This window comes from Aquarana catesbeiana, linkage group LG06 (assembly GCF_042186555.1).
Source record: "Aquarana catesbeiana isolate 2022-GZ linkage group LG06, ASM4218655v1, whole genome shotgun sequence".
NCBI lineage: Eukaryota > Metazoa > Chordata > Amphibia > Anura > Ranidae > Aquarana > Aquarana catesbeiana.
Window position 1 is genome coordinate 409,796,351 of NC_133329.1, and position 17,395 is coordinate 409,813,745.

At 47.1% G+C, this 17,395-nt stretch overlaps 1 protein-coding gene across 1 annotated transcript in view; it reads right to left on the bottom strand.

The window, feature by feature from the left end:
* The window catches only part of SEMA5B (semaphorin 5B), a 221,771-nt gene that overhangs the window by 20,651 nt on the left and 183,725 nt on the right, over nt 1–17,395 (bottom strand). The window contains exon 16 of the mRNA XM_073635242.1: nt 2,104–2,274. Coding sequence (XP_073491343.1) covers nt 2,104–2,274 — 171 coding nt within the window. The remainder of the gene's footprint in view (nt 1–2,103; nt 2,275–17,395) is intronic.

Sequence of the window (17,395 nt, forward strand, 5' to 3'; positions counted from 1 at the left end):
AGTTCTCTTGTTTTGGCGGCGAGAAGTCACCTGACTCCGCGCCTTCCATGATCTGAATGTACAACGCCATCCACGTTGTGATTAAATTGGAGCCGCGACGCGGGCTGCAGCTTAATGAAACTCCAGGAAAAAAAAAAAAAAAAAAAGACGGGAAGCAGCTGTGTTATTGGGCGCTAATCAAACAAACCGGGGGCCGCGATATAGAGGAGCAGCGCGCGCGTAAGTTGCCGCTAAATTCCATCACCATCTAAGAGGCGCATGAATAATTTATGACCGTGCTGGCACAGCTCCAAAGCCCTTGTTCTTTGTTTACCTGCAGGCAACATGACACAAGGATGTTGGTTCAAAACTTGCGGCGAGTTTGCAAACAGAGTTAGGCGGGGTCAGGGATGCGTCTTCTGGCGGCGTGCCACGTGACGCCAGTTCCTCGGTGTGTTTATGGAAAATCGGAAAGGCGGCCAATTAAACGCAGCGAGTCAGACCAACAGCAGCCATATGCTGCACAGCGTTCACAATCGAGCGCTTATCCGCCGCCGCAGAAGAGTGTCACGTCGCATTCTCGCTTATTTCGCAACAAATATTGCATTTCCCCCCTAACGCCACGGGGTGATTCTGGAGTCGAGAAAAACAAGCATTTTTTTTTTTTTAAATATAAAAACTTGGTGGATGCAGAACGGGCTCAGCGCAGCGAAATGCTCAGATCCTTCATCTGACGTTATAAAAGACTGGGAGCCGGGCCAAGGCCGGGGAAGAAAGGACCGAAATAAAGAGCCAGCAGGGGCACCTCACACTGAGAATTATGAATAAATTACATTGTTTGTCTATAGAAATGGAAAGTTCCATATCAGAAAATATCCCCCATTACAGAACCCCTCGTAATGGGCACAGCGGGTGTACAGACCCCGGAACTCAGCACAGGGATGGTGGGAACCCCTCATAATGGGCACAGCGGGTGTACAGACCCGGGAACTCAGCACAGGGATGGTGGAAACTCCTCATAATGGGCACAGCAGGTGTACAGACCCAGGAACTCAGCACAGGGATGGTGGGAACCCCTCATAATGGGCACAGCGGGTGTACAGACCCAGGAACTCAGCACAGGGATGGTGGGAACCCCTCATAATGGGCACAGCGGGTGTACAGACCCCGGAACTCAGCACAGGGATGGTGGGAACCCCTCATAATGGGCACAGCGGGTGTACAGACCCCGGAACTCAGCACAGGGATGGTGGGAACCCCTCATAATGGGCACAGTGGGTGTACAGACCTGGGAACTCAGCACAGGGATGGTGGGAACCCCTCATAATGGGCACAGCGGGTGTACAGACCCGGGAACTCAGCACAGGGATGGTGGGAACCCCTCATAATGGGCACAGCGGGTGTACAGACCTGGGAACTCAGCACAGGGATGGTGGGAACTCCTCATAATGGGCACAGCGGGTGTACAGACCTGGGAACTCAGCACAGGGATGGTGGGAACCCCTCATAATGGGCACAGCGGGTGTACAGACCCCGGAACTCAGCACAGGGATGGTGGGAACCCCTCATAATGGGCACAGCGGGTGTACAGACCCGGGAACTCAGCACAGGGATGGTGGGAACTCCTCATAATGGGCACAGCGGGTGTACAGACCCCGGAACTCAGCACAGGGATGGTGGGAACCCCTCATAATGGGCACAGCGGGTGTACAGACCCGGGAACTCAGCACAGGGATGGTGGGAACCCCTCATAATGGGCACAGCGGGTGTAGAGACCCGGGAACTCAGCACAGGGATGGTGGGAACCCCTCATAATGGGCACAGTGGGTGTACAGACCCGGGAACTCAGCACAGGGATGGTGGGAACCCCTCATAATGGGCACAGCGGGTGTAGAGACCCGGGAACTCAGCACAGGGATGGTGGGAACCCCTCATAATGGGCACAGCGGGTGTAGAGACCCGGGAACTCAGCACAGGGATGGTGGGAACTCTCCATATATACTGGGGGTCACCTCTTTAAAGCCATGACTGTAAATTTCCATCTGTCCTTTCATTCACAGAAAACTGGAGCCCACCTATACCCCCCCCACACACACACACACAGCCGATTGCCCCGGCCTGTACCTTCACAGGGGTAGGTGTTGCAGAGCGCCTCCTCCGTGTGCAGTCCGATGCAGATGTCGCCTCCATTGGATGGTGCAGGGTTGGTGCAGGTACGGGTGCGCTGGTAATGTCCTCCCCCGCACGTAGCAGAGCATTGCGTCCAGGATGACCAGCAGGACCAGGAACCCTTCACTGCAGAGAGAAGACGGGACACCAGTTACATCACAGACACAATGTTCCCAATTACAAAGATATATGTTTAGCACTGCACACCTTCTCAATGACACTTATAGTGCTACTTTGCATTTCTGCCTTGCAGCACCGGGGGGGGGGCTCTCTTTGGTTCGAGTCCTGGCCAGGACACTATCTGCATGGAGTATGCATGCTTTCTCTGTGCCCAAGTGGGTTTCCTCAGGGTACTCCAATGACATGCTGGTAGGATAATGGTCTAGAGTAACATATACAATTGCTGCACACGCTACAGTGTAACGGAATATTAAAAATTACTTTTCCTTTTCAATCTGCAGGGTTGTAATTTTCTGTAAAATGCAATACGGCCACCTGGAGGCGCTCTGTACACAGATGGTATACAGAACAACCCCCCCCCCCCCCCCAAGAAACATAATTTCCTACTTGTGTGATTGGCTCACTGATTTTCCTATAGAAGTCTGATTTTAGGCATCCCCTGCAATGGGAAATTACAGTTTTAGTAAGATACTCCCCAAGGGTGAAATACTTCTAAAGGGAGGCAGACCCTGCCACCTTGCTCATCAGAACACAGAGAGTGCACCGGGTGACTATAATGAACCAGACTCCTTCCATTCAGAATCGGTCTGCACAGAACTATTTCTTCAGAACCAGCAAAAGGTAGGAATTTGCTACAAACTTTTTAAAGTCGTTCTAACAGCTGAAGGTTTTTTTTTACCTTAATACATTAAAGTGATGCTAAAGTCTTGTTTTTTTTTTTGGTGGGGGGGGAGTTTGTTTAAAAATAACAAACATGTCATACTTACCTGCTCTGTGTAATGGTTTTGCACATAGCAGCTGAAAGGGTTAATTTTAACTTAAAGGGTTAAATTTTCCTTACAGCAGCCCCAATCCTCCTCTTTTTGGGTCCCTCGCCGGCACTTCTGGCCCCTCCCTCCTGCCCCCAGAGTAAGCAGCTTGCTGTGGGGGGCATCTGAGCGGAGCATCTGCTCCGCATGTCCATTCAGCGGCACACCCCCACCCCCTCTCTCTCTCTCTCTCCTCATTGGCTCACTTACTTGCTTTGATTGACAGCAGCGTGAGCCAATGGCGCCCACTGCTGTCTCAGCCAATGAGGATGGAGAGTCCCGGAACTGGCTGAGCCTCTTGTGCAGCATAACTGGATCAGGATGGGGCTCAGGTAAGTATTGGGGGGGGGGGGGGCTGCTGCACACAGAAGGTATTTTATCTTAATGCATAGAATGCATTTTCTGCCCCTTTAAGGTAAAAAACTTCCTGCAGCAGCCCCCCCCCCTTATACTTACCTGAGCCCAATCTCGATCCAGCGCTGTGCACAAGAGCAGCGGCTCTCTCCCTTATTAGCTCAGAGACAGCGTCAGGAGTCAATGGCTCCCGCTGCAGTCAATCACAGCCAGTGAAGAGGGAGCGGGGGGGAGGGGGGGGCAGGGCTGAGCCGTGCTATGTGTGTCAATGGACTCAAAGAGCGCGGCTCGGGGGCGAGTTTGCACAAGAGCCCCCATAGCAAGCAGCTTGCTACGGGGGGGCAATCAACCAGCGGGGGGAGGAGCTGAGAGCACCAGCAGGGGACCCGAAAAGAGGAGGATTGGGGCTGCCAACCAATCACACTCCAGATCTGAGCGGCTCGATCAGCACAGGCAGGCACATTTTTACGCCAAATCGCCGCAACTCCTCAAAGCGCTTTCCGCCCAATCGCATCGACTTACTGGGTTTCATAGCAGCTTTTCGAGTCGCTGTCCGCGGGAGGTAAGGGGTTAACCAACTCGACCGAACGTTTTCTATAAATCATTTTAATATAAAGTGCTAAGAAGCTGCCGTGTATAAAGAAAAATTTGCATAATCACTTAACACTTTTAATTAAAGGCATCTTTCATTTCACCCCTCTATACATATTTAACAGTTATTAGCAGGCGCACGTAATGTACGGCAGACATACCATCCAGCTGTAGAGACGTCGAAGGATCTCATAAAAGAGAACATTTCCATGACAGCCGGGGATTCTGGGTAATAAAATGCACATTTAGTGCCAGATTCGGGCGGATCGGCAGACATTGGTACCGCGCACTCCAAACTCCATCTGCAACGCTTTTCCATGAAATGAATGTTCAATGGAAATTGCAGGTTTCTTCAGACGGCCATCCACACAGCGAACGTCACCGCTCGGGGTCGGTATTCCTTCACTCGCTGAATGGTGCGATTTCCATCCACTTTATGGAATAGAAATGCTGGACTGATTGAGTTCTGAAAGCACCACGTTCTCCAATCAGACCAAAGGATTAGGAATGTAACCACTTGATGTCACACAGCCGTTTATAAAGGTTCTGGAGCTTATCTCTGCCCACCGTACAAGTAAATCAGAAAGGGGGGGGGGCAATTAAATAGAGGAGGGTTAATAGTCCTGACACCAGTGTTGGGCGTTACTATTACAGCCACTGACACCAATGCTGGGGGTTATTATTGCATCCGCTGACACCAATGCTGGGGGTTATTATTGCTTCCACTGACACCAATGCTGGGGGTTATTATTGCATCCACTGACACCAATGCTGGGGGTTATTATTGCATGCACTGACACCGATGCTGCGGGGGTTAATATTGCGTCCACACACACCAATGCTGGGGGTTATAATTGCATCCACTGACACCAATGCTGGGGGTTATTATTGCATCCGCTGACACCAATGCTGGGGGTTATTATTGCATCCACTGATACCAATGCTGGGGGGTTATTATTGCGTCCACTGACACCAATGCTGAGGGTTATTATTGCATGCACTGACACCGATGCTGAGGGTTATTATTGCATGCACTGACACCGATGCTGTGGGGGTTAATATTGTGTCCACACACACCAAAGCTAAGGGTTATTATTGCATGCACTGACATCAATGCTGAGGGTTATGATTGAGTCCATTGATGCCAATGCTAAGGGTTATGATTGAGTCCACTGCCACCAATGCTGAGGGTTATGATTGAGTCCATTGACGCCAATGCTAAAGGTTATGATTGAGTCCACTGTCACTGCTCTAAGGGCTCTTAGGACAACATCTTAGTTATGCAGGGAATGAAGGGCCACACAAAAGTTGATGCTCAGATATCGTTTAATGGTAGGGTCTGTAAAGTGGCCAACGCATTTCACAGGGCTTGAAAATGTTGCATCGGGAGGTCATTTTGTACGTTTGTGAGATCTATCTTTTAGGTGAACATTTGAACAGAAAGCCTGAAATGTATCCATCACACACCTTACCGGCCTGTCCACACATCGTTGGGGGTTGGTGTTGTAGTGAATTGGTGAATGGCACCAACATACCATCATAGGAGAAGAGATCCCACAGTCCCAATGTTACCCTTCCATCATCCCTTTCTCAAACCCAACCTTCAGAAAGGGCCCCTGCAAGATGATCACTACGCCAAGGTGGTGTTGGTGGAGATCCACATTTCTCTATGAATTCTGTTCAAGTTGCTGGTTTGCTGACGATGAAGGAGGCTGTAGACATCTGAAAGGCGTTGGCCACAGACACGACTTTATCTGGACTTTGTGCGGTGACCTCTTTCTTGAGCCTCAAGATGAAGATTTGAGATGTTGAGATGTTTTGAAAACGAGGTCAAATAAAGACATCTGTAACATTTCAGACTATACAGCGACTGGTTCTCTTTAAACCTCGCAGGGCACGTGCGCATGCTGTGATCAGGCTGGTTCAGTGTTGCCAACCCTCCACAAAACGTACGACAGTTGGTGAAAACGCAGCCCAGTTACGCCTTTGTGTTGCTTTATGTTTGTTTTCCGGGAATTTGATTGCCCGCCAGACACACGTTTTCTATCACAGCTCAACGTGCTGAATTATGGAAATGTATTTTGGTGGCTGGCTGGAAAGCGGCCGCTGGGTTCTGTCACACGGAGAGACGCCAACCTGCCCGTAACAGTCACTCAATGCTAACGCGTTATATCACTGATGCAGTGTTACTGTATACCATGATATGGGGTGGTGGCTGATCTCCCCCGGAAACCCGTGTGACAACAAATGTTGTAACATTTGTACTATTGACTGCAAAAAATAAAATTGGTCGGTAAACCCTGAGCTGCCACAGTAATCAGTGCTGAGCTGGCGATCACATGACTCTGTCCAGGATGGATTACTGTGTCAGCGTTGAGCTCACAATCACATGACCATTTCAAGGACTGATCAACAAGTAAGAGCCGAGCTCTACGATCACATGGCTTTATCTAGAACCAATGACCATGTAAAGTGTGAGCTTGTGATCACATGGCTTTGTCTAGGATCGATCACCATGTAAGGTCTGAGCTTGTGATCACATGGCTTTATCTAGAACCAATGACCATGTAAGGTCTGAGCTTGTGATCACATGGCTTTGTCTAGGATCGATCACCATGTAAGGTCTGAGCTTGTGATCACATGGCTTTGTCTAGGATCGATCACCATGTAAGGTCTGAGCTTGTGATCACATGGGTTTGTCTAGGATCGATCACCATGTAAGGTCTGAGCTTGTGATCACATGGGTTTGTCTAGGATCGATCACCATGTAAGGTCTGAGCTTGTGATCACATGGCTTTGTGTAGGATCGATCACCATGTAAGGTCTGAGCTTGTGATCACATGGCTTTGTCTAGGATCGATCACCATGTAAGGTCTGAGCTTGTGATCACATGGCTTTGTCTAGGATCGATCACCATGTAAGGTCTGAGCGTGTGATCACATGGCTTTGTCTAGGATCGATCACCATGTAAGGTCTGAGCTTGTGATCACATGGCTTTGTCTAGGATCGATCACCATGTAAGGTCTGAGCGTGTGATCACATGGCTTTGTCTAGGATCGATCACCTTGTAAGGTCTGAGCTTGTGATCACATGTCTGTAAAAAAAAAAAATTACATTATTTTTTATTTTCCAAGCAAATTCTGCCTCAGCAGTTCAAATCCTAAAATCTGAGGCCAACTGTGATAAAATTTCAGGAAAGGTGAACTCTGTAATTTTGGTGACATCGCTCAGCTGATCCCTGCAGACACGCTAAGGACATGCTAAGGACACGCTAAGGACACGCTAAGGACATGCCAAGGCCCCGCATTACCTAAAATTCAAGTCTTTGCACATAATTTTGGCTGTTCCAAAAATCCCGAATCCAATCATTCCATATTTATCCGCAGTTCTCAGACAATTATTTTCACATTACATTATGTATTCAATGTATGTACAAGTTTTTCTCAGAGTATCAGAACCCACATAAAGCCGAATTAAACGCATAAAAATGTCACCCGTTGTGCGCAAAATCGGCGGCTGCTTTATTAGGCAGGAAATAATGTAATCTGGAGGTATTGCTAATTCAGTAAATGTCGCTTCTAAGTGTTTGACTCTCCTCCAGAACGCAGCAATTTGGGCCTTTAGTAAATCTGTAAAAAGCTTTTCTTCAGCCGTGAAATACACCAGCAATTTCAGAATTATTAAGAAAAGCAGGAAAAACACCTCAACAGCGTCCCACCGCGCAACAATCCATCATGTAGAACATGTCTCCGCCAATAACCGCCAAACAGACCGAGGAAACGTGTGAAATGGAGCTGCAGGGGGGGGGGGGGGCACGGGGCGATTTCTGGGTAACCTGGAGGACATATCGCCCTGTAATCACTGAAGGGGGGGGGGGGGAATAGAGGAAGAGGAGAGGAGGGAGAGAGAGAAACATAGAAGAGTGATCCACTGCCCTAAATGTGCAGAGGTCAGTAGTATGTAGAGCAGTGTACAGAGGTCAGTAGTATGTAGAGCAGTGTACAGAGGTCAGTAGTATGTAGAGCAGTGTACAGAGGTCAGTAGTATGTAGAGCAGTGTACAGAGGTCAGTAGTATGTAGAGCAGTGTACAGAGGTCAGTAGTATGTAGAGCAGTGTACAGAGGTCAGTAGTATGTAGGGCAGTGTATAGAGGTCAGTAGTATGTAGGGCAGTGTACAGAGGTCAGTAGTATGTAGGGCAGTGTACAGAGGTCAGTAGTATGTAGAGCAGTGTACAGAGGTCAGTAGTATGTAGGGCAGTGTATAGAGGTCAGTAGTATGTAGGGCAGTGTACAGAGGTCAGTAGTATGTAGAGTAGTGTACAGAGGTCAGTAGTATGTAGGGCAGTGTACAGAGGTCAGTAGTATGTAGAGTAGTGTACAGAGGTTAGTAGTATGTAGGGCAGTGTACAGAGGTCAGTAGTATGTAGAGCAGTGTACAGAGGTCAGTAGTATGTAGAGCAGTGTACAGAGGTCAGTAGTATGTAGTGCAGTGTACAGAGGTCAGTAGTATGTAGAGCAGTGTACAGAGGTCAGTAGTATGTAGGGCAGTGTACAGAGATCAGTAGTATGTAGAGCAGTGTACAGAGGTCAGTAGGATGTAGAGCAGTGTACAGAGGTCAGTAGGATGTAGAGCAGTGTACAGAGGTCAGTAGTATGTAGAGCAGTGTACAGAGGTCAATAGTATGTAGGGCAGTGTACAGAGGTTAGTAGTATGTAGGGCAGTGTACAGAGGTCAGTAGGATGTAGAGCAGTGTACAGAGGTCAGTAGTATGTAGAGCAGTGTACAGAGGTCAGTAGTATGTAGAGCAGTGTACAGAGGTCAGTAGTATGTAGGGCAGTGTACAGAGATCAGTAGTATGTAGAGCAGTGTACAGAGGTCAGTAGGATGTAGAGCGGTGTACAGAGGTCAGTAGTATGTAGGGCAGTGTACAGAGGTCAGTAGTATGTAGAGCAGTGTACAGAGGTCAGTAGGATGTAGGGCAGTGTACAGAGGTCAGTAGTATGTAGGGCAGTGTACAGAGGTCAGTAGGATGTAGAGCAGTGTACAGAGGTCAGTAGTATGTAGAGCAGTGTACAGAGGTCAGTAGTATGTAGGGCAGTGTACAGAGATCAGTAGTATGTAGAGCAGTGTACAGAGATCAGTAGGATGTAGAGCAGTGTACAGAGGTCAGTAGGATGTAGAGCAGTGTACAGAGGTCAGTAGTATGTAGAGCAGTGTACAGAGGTCAATAGTATGTAGGGCAGTGTACAGAGGTTAGTAGTATGTAGGGCAGTGTACAGAGGTCAGTTGTATGTAGTGCAGTGTACAGAGGTCAGTAGTATGTAGAGCAGTGTACAGAGGTCAGTAGTATGTAGGGCAGTGTACAGAGATCAGTAGTATGTAGAGCAGTGTACAGAGGTCAGTAGTATGTAGAGCAGTGTACAGAGGTCAGTAGGATGTAGAGCGGTGTACAGAGGTCAGTAGTATGTAGGGCAGTGTACAGAGATCAGTAGTATGTAGAGCAGTGTACAGAGGTCAGTAGTATGTAGGGCGGTGTACAGAGGTCAGTAGTATGTAGGGCGGTGTACAGAGGTCAGTAGTATGTAGGGCAGTGTACAGAGGTCAGTAGTATGTAGAGCAGTGTACAGAGGTCAGTAGTATGTAGAGCAGTGTACAGAGGTCAGTAGGATGTAGAGCAGTGTACAGAGGTCAGTAGGATGTAGAGCAGTGTACAGAGGTCAGTAGGATGTAGAGCAGTGTACAGAGGTCAGTAGTATGTAGGGCAGTGTACAGAGGTCAGTAGTATGTAGAGCAGTGTACAGAGGTCAGTAGTATGTAGAGCAGTGTACAGAGGTCAGTAGGATGTAGAGCAGTGTACAGAGGTCAGTAGTATGTAGGGCAGTGTACAGAGGTCAGTAGGATGTAGAGCAGTGTACAGAGGTCAGTAGTATGTAGGGCAGTGTACAGAGGTCAGTAGTATGTAGAGCAGTGTACAGAGGTCAGTAGGATGTAGAGCAGTGTACAGAGGTCAGTAGTATGTAGAGCAGTGTACAGAGGTCAGTAGGATGTAGAGCAGTGTACAGAGGTCAGTAGGATGTAGAGCAGTGTACAGAGGTCAGTAGGATGTAGAGCAGTGTACAGAGGTCAGTAGGATGTAGAGCAGTGTACAGAGGTCAGTAGTATGTAGAGCAGTGTACAGAGGTCAGTAGGATGTAGAGCAGTGTACAGAGGTCAGTAGGATGTAGAGCAGTGTACAGAGGTCAGTAGGATGTAGAGCAGTGTACAGAGGTCAGTAGTATGTAGGGCAGTGTACAGAGGTCAGTAGTATGTAGGGCAGTGTATAGAGGTCAGTAGGATGTAGAGCAGTGTACAGAGGTCAGTAGGATGTAGAGCAGTGTACAGAGGTCAGTAGGATGTAGAGCAGTGTACAGAGATCAGTAGTATGTAGGGCAGTGTGCAGAGGTCAGTAGTATGTAGGGCAGTGTATAGAGGTCAGTAGTATGTAGAGCAGTGTACAGAGGTCAGTAGTATGTAGAGCAGTGTACAGAGGTCAGTAGGATGTAGAGCAGTGTACAGAGGTCAGTAGGATGTAGAGCAGTGTACAGAGGTCAGTAGGATGTAGAGCAGTGTACAGAGGTCAGTAGGATGTAGAGCAGTGTACAGAGGTCAGTAGGATGTAGAGCAGTGTACAGAGGTCAGTAGTATGTAGAGCAGTGTACAGAGGTCAGTAGTATGTAGGGCAGTGTATAGAGGTCAGTAGTATGTAGGGCAGTGTACAGAGGTCAGTAGTATGTAGAGTAGTGTACAGAGGTCAGTAGTATGTAGGGCAGTGTACAGAGGTCAGTAGTATGTAGAGCAGTGTACAGAGGTCAGTAGTATGTAGGGCAGTGTATAGAGGTCAGTAGTATGTAGGGCAGTGTACAGAGGTCAGTAGTATGTAGAGTAGTGTACAGAGGTCAGTAGTATGTAGGGCAGTGTACAGAGGTCAGTAGTATGTAGAGTAGTGTACAGAGGTTAGTAGTATGTAGGGCAGTGTACAGAGGTCAGTAGTATGTAGAGCAGTGTACAGAGGTCAGTAGTATGTAGAGCAGTGTACAGAGGTCAGTAGTATGTAGTGCAGTGTACAGAGGTCAGTAGTATGTAGAGCAGTGTACAGAGGTCAGTAGTATGTAGGGCAGTGTACAGAGATCAGTAGTATGTAGAGCAGTGTACAGAGGTCAGTAGGATGTAGAGCAGTGTACAGAGGTCAGTAGGATGTAGAGCAGTGTACAGAGGTCAGTAGTATGTAGAGCAGTGTACAGAGGTCAATAGTATGTAGGGCAGTGTACAGAGGTTAGTAGTATGTAGGGCAGTGTACAGAGGTCAGTAGGATGTAGAGCAGTGTACAGAGGTCAGTAGTATGTAGAGCAGTGTACAGAGGTCAGTAGTATGTAGAGCAGTGTACAGAGGTCAGTAGTATGTAGGGCAGTGTACAGAGATCAGTAGTATGTAGAGCAGTGTACAGAGGTCAGTAGGATGTAGAGCGGTGTACAGAGGTCAGTAGTATGTAGGGCAGTGTACAGAGGTCAGTAGTATGTAGAGCAGTGTACAGAGGTCAGTAGGATGTAGGGCAGTGTACAGAGGTCAGTAGTATGTAGGGCAGTGTACAGAGGTCAGTAGGATGTAGAGCAGTGTACAGAGGTCAGTAGTATGTAGAGCAGTGTACAGAGGTCAGTAGTATGTAGGGCAGTGTACAGAGATCAGTAGTATGTAGAGCAGTGTACAGAGGTCAGTAGGATGTAGAGCAGTGTACAGAGGTCAGTAGGATGTAGAGCAGTGTACAGAGGTCAGTAGTATGTAGAGCAGTGTACAGAGGTCAATAGTATGTAGGGCAGTGTACAGAGGTTAGTAGTATGTAGGGCAGTGTACAGAGGTCAGTTGTATGTAGTGCAGTGTACAGAGGTCAGTAGTATGTAGAGCAGTGTACAGAGGTCAGTAGTATGTAGGGCAGTGTACAGAGATCAGTAGTATGTAGAGCAGTGTACAGAGGTCAGTAGTATGTAGAGCAGTGTACAGAGGTCAGTAGGATGTAGAGCGGTGTACAGAGGTCAGTAGTATGTAGGGCAGTGTACAGAGATCAGTAGTATGTAGAGCAGTGTACAGAGGTCAGTAGTATGTAGGGCGGTGTACAGAGGTCAGTAGTATGTAGGGCGGTGTACAGAGGTCAGTAGTATGTAGGGCAGTGTACAGAGGTCAGTAGTATGTAGAGCAGTGTACAGAGGTCAGTAGTATGTAGAGCAGTGTACAGAGGTCAGTAGGATGTAGAGCAGTGTACAGAGGTCAGTAGGATGTAGAGCAGTGTACAGAGGTCAGTAGGATGTAGAGCAGTGTACAGAGGTCAGTAGTATGTAGGGCAGTGTACAGAGGTCAGTAGTATGTAGAGCAGTGTACAGAGGTCAGTAGTATGTAGAGCAGTGTACAGAGGTCAGTAGGATGTAGAGCAGTGTACAGAGGTCAGTAGTATGTAGGGCAGTGTACAGAGGTCAGTAGGATGTAGAGCAGTGTACAGAGGTCAGTAGTATGTAGGGCAGTGTACAGAGGTCAGTAGTATGTAGAGCAGTGTACAGAGGTCAGTAGGATGTAGAGCAGTGTACAGAGGTCAGTAGTATGTAGAGCAGTGTACAGAGGTCAGTAGGATGTAGAGCAGTGTACAGAGGTCAGTAGGATGTAGAGCAGTGTACAGAGGTCAGTAGGATGTAGAGCAGTGTACAGAGGTCAGTAGGATGTAGAGCAGTGTACAGAGGTCAGTAGTATGTAGAGCAGTGTACAGAGGTCAGTAGGATGTAGAGCAGTGTACAGAGGTCAGTAGGATGTAGAGCAGTGTACAGAGGTCAGTAGGATGTAGAGCAGTGTACAGAGGTCAGTAGTATGTAGGGCAGTGTACAGAGGTCAGTAGTATGTAGGGCAGTGTATAGAGGTCAGTAGGATGTAGAGCAGTGTACAGAGGTCAGTAGGATGTAGAGCAGTGTACAGAGGTCAGTAGGATGTAGAGCAGTGTACAGAGATCAGTAGTATGTAGGGCAGTGTGCAGAGGTCAGTAGTATGTAGGGCAGTGTATAGAGGTCAGTAGTATGTAGAGCAGTGTACAGAGGTCAGTAGTATGTAGAGCAGTGTACAGAGGTCAGTAGGATGTAGAGCAGTGTACAGAGGTCAGTAGGATGTAGAGCAGTGTACAGAGGTCAGTAGGATGTAGAGCAGTGTACAGAGGTCAGTAGGATGTAGAGCAGTGTACAGAGGTCAGTAGGATGTAGAGCAGTGTACAGAGGTCAGTAGGATGTAGAGCAGTGTACAGAGGTCAGTAGGATGTAGAGCAGTGTACAGAGGTCAGTAGGATGTAGAGCAGTGTACAGAGGTCAGTAGGATGTAGAGCAGTGTACAGAGGTCAGTAGGATGTAGAGAGCAGTGTACAGAGGTCAGTAGTATGTAGTGCAGTGTACAGAGGTCAATAGTATGTAGAGCAGTGTACAGAGGTCAGTAGTATGTAGAGCAGTGTACAGAGGTCAGTAGGATGTAGAGCAGTGTACAGAGGTCAGTAGTATGTAGGGCAGTGTACAGAGGTCAGTAGGATGTAGAGCAGTGTACAGAGGTCAGTAGGATGTAGAGCAGTGTACAGAGGTCAGTAGTATGTAGAGCAGTGTACAGAGGTCAGTAGGATGTAGGGCAGTGTACAGAGGTCAGTAGTATGTAGAGCAGTGTACAGAGGTCAGTAGGATGTAGGGCAGTGTACAGAGGTCAGTACTCTGTAGACCGCGGTACAAACTACTGAAATCTGTACATCACGGTACAAACTACTTGCACTGGCCAGAAATCAGAAAATCAGCCTGCAGTACCAGATGTTCTGCTTTCATGATGAACTCCGGCATCAGACTTGTGGGGGTGACCAATTACTGGCCAGACATTTGTGAATGAAAGTGAGTTTTTCACTGAAACTAACTTTTAAGGTAGGCCAAGTTTATATTTTTACAGTGAAATTAGTCTTAGTAGATTTTTCTAGGCTTTTTATGCTGTCTTTACGTTTTATTGGGGGCTTGCTAGTTAATTCCTTTTTTTTTTTTTTTTTTTAAAGGGGGCTCTGCACCCCAGTGATCTTTGATCTCTTCAATGTTGTCTGGGTAGATCTTCTTCTCTCAAAGGTTGCCTACCCCTGATATAGAGGAATCAGAACCTCCTTCCTCCAAATATTGTTGAGAAAGGAGATAGAGATATACAAAGTAACATTGTTTATAAACATTGATCAAACGGGAGATAGAGAGGTACAAAGTAACATTGTTTATAAACATTGATCAGACAGGAGATAGAGAGATACAAAGTAACATTGTTTATAAACATTTATCAGATGGGAAATAGAGCCAGAATACATTGTTACATTTGCAGCTACTTTGTTTCATTCATCCACAAATAAAATTGTTTCCAATTTAACCCCTTAGTTCTCATTCATACAGGCACTGACCCCTGTAGTTGATGAATGTGCAGGGGGTTTATGCGGCTTGAGCTGCCAGATGCTATGTGCAGGTAGCCCATGTAAGTGTATAGGGATGCAGCGGTTGCACGGACGCAGCTGCCCATCCCAATTTGATAGGTGTGTGAGTCGCTTTGAACGCACACTGCCTGCGTCCGGTGAAGCTCAACCACACTCGTGTCAAATTGGGACAAGCAGTTTTGACCATGCAACCACTGTGACCCTATACACTTCCACGGGCTGCCTGCATGCAGAATCTGGCAGTACAAGCCGCATGAACCCATGGCCCATTCACGGACGACGGGCACCCATGTGAATGAGGCCTCATCGACCCTTAGTTTACCATAATCAGCCCTAAATAACTCCTCCTTCCCCTTCTCCTCTTAACTATTCTTTTTCTGGATATGTTTTCCTTTATTTCTATTTTACAACAGTTAATACTTAGATTTTTTTTTTTTTTTTTGTACGTTTTGTTCAATCATTTTTTGGCGTTGCATTAAAAAGAAACACCTTGTAATGCCATTACCAGAATCAGAATAGTAACTTTAGGACAAATGATAGAAAACCTATTTTTTTATTTTTTCAAAACTAATTACAGTAGAAAAATCTTTTTTTTTTAGTTTTATTCATTTATTTTTTCCTATGGGTTGCATTAAATAAATAAAAAAAAAATCAAGACAATATTACAAAAAAAAAAAAAAAAAAAAAACCCAAAAATGATATATGTTTAATGTCGTACATCGCTTGTTTAGAGACACTTTATATAGATGTTGGTCCTCTTGGACCCTTTGTACTATACTATGTCTTTACTACTGAACTTTGATTTATATAAATGTGAAGTTTCAATAAAGTTGCTTTAGAGAAAAAAAAAACTTTATATGTTTTACTTTGTTAACTTAAGCAATCACAAAGTCATTTCCAAACCAATAGGCCGATAGATTTTTAGGGGAGCTGAGCTGGTTAGTCTATAATCAGTGAAATTTTATGATGTGATGCAGTAACACTGTAACATTGTATCTCTTTTAGTTGAACTGTTACACTTTTGTCTGTCAGTTCTGTGATTTCTTTAGATTGCACACCGCTGCGGAATATGTCGGCGCTACAGAAAGAGAAAATGACGGGTATACAATCTGCCGCCAACACCGAGGGACGGGCCACTCATACAGTATTATAAAAGTTTAGTTGGACTCTTCATATAAAACTGTTTACAGCCGTTGCTGGTGCAGCTTTTATTATTCATTATTGGACCCGGAGCAGTTTACGGAGCAGTAAAGATCAAAATTACGACAGCGAGACAACAATTACCCAATAAAATGGGAGAACGATATACTGCACCTTGTTGTTTTCAATTAAGAGGTAACTGTGCTTTTTTCACCTATACTTGGAATCCAGTTCCTCGTAAAAGATTATACTACCCGGCACGAGGAGGCGACGTGAGATATCGGGGCCGTAATAAGCCCACTGGGGCCACTGAGAGACGACAGAGGTGTTCAGCGCACACACCGTGATCACGGTTCCAGAGAAGTGACTGCGTCTCCTTTCCGTGCCCACCCCGTGTACTGACAGCAGCGGCGGCAACTCATGCAGGGACCCCCTAATAAATGTGTCCGGCCCCCTAATCTACAAGCAGGGCGCCGGACACATGCATTCCAATGAGGTTTTTTTTTTCATTTTTAGAAGCACATGATTAGAGCTTGAGGATCTAATTGGCTTCAAAAAGGGTGGGCTTGGGGCGCTGTCAGTTGTGTGACATTAGCAAATTAATATTCGCTAATGTCTTCCTGTTTCTCCTCCCAGCCAATCAGGAAGAAGGTCTTGAGAGTCCGATTTGCCACGGGTCCCAAGTCCTGATTGGCTGGGTGGAGAAGTGACTGCCAGGACTCGGGGGAAGAAGCAGGGAGGGGGGGGGAGCAGCAACCTGGATGGGATAAGTGCAGGGGCTGGTGGGGGGGCTTGGCGGGCGATGCGGCAATCGAGCGACGGGGGCGGCGGTCAATAAAGCGAAAGCCAGGGAGGGGGTGTCTAGCTGGCTGGAGAGGCCGCGAGCTGCCCCCCACCAGCGGCCACTGACTGACAGAGCATATTGAAACTGTTCTGTTAAAGTCAAACTTCAGCCTTCCCTTAAGTCTTGCACAGTTGTACCGGCTCCTCACCTGGACTGAAATGGCTTCCTCTGATTTCACTGCACACTGTGAGCTTCTCACAATGTGCATTAGAAGCTGCAGCAAGTCAGATAGAGTCCCGCCTCATTTCCTGGCTGGAGACCTCTACACCCTGACAGTCCCTTGCTCGCCCCCTTTTATTCATTGGATTTCAGTTCTTTAAATTATTGAGGCTCAGCACCGCAAGTGGGTGTTACCTAGGGTGGTCTTCATGCACAAAACACCTGACATCCACCCTTTAAGGCATTTTGTTATTTGCATGACTCCACCCAAGAGCCCGCCCACTGCCTGCATCAGGACTGAGGGCTCTTGAGAGGAGTACTGAGGCGGGGTGCTTTGATGTTTTCAGGAATGTCAAGGAAAAGATCCATAAGCCACACATCATGAGGCAAACCCATGTGCATGGCAACCCCAGCCCAGACGCTAGCTTAATTATGATTCCCTAGGATTAAGCTCCAAGGGGCAAAGTGAAATGCGTTGAATAAGCGCTTTTGAAACAAGAGCCAGTCCCGGGCCGTTTCCTGAGAACGAGGTGCGTGATGACGTCACGAGCGATAGCTCCGCCCTACGTGTTTTGTCACACTGGACATTGTCCGGGGCTTAGAACCATTAGGGTTTTATTGAATATAAGGTGGCGGATCACTGCGGTGTCACTATCTATGAAGAGTTATC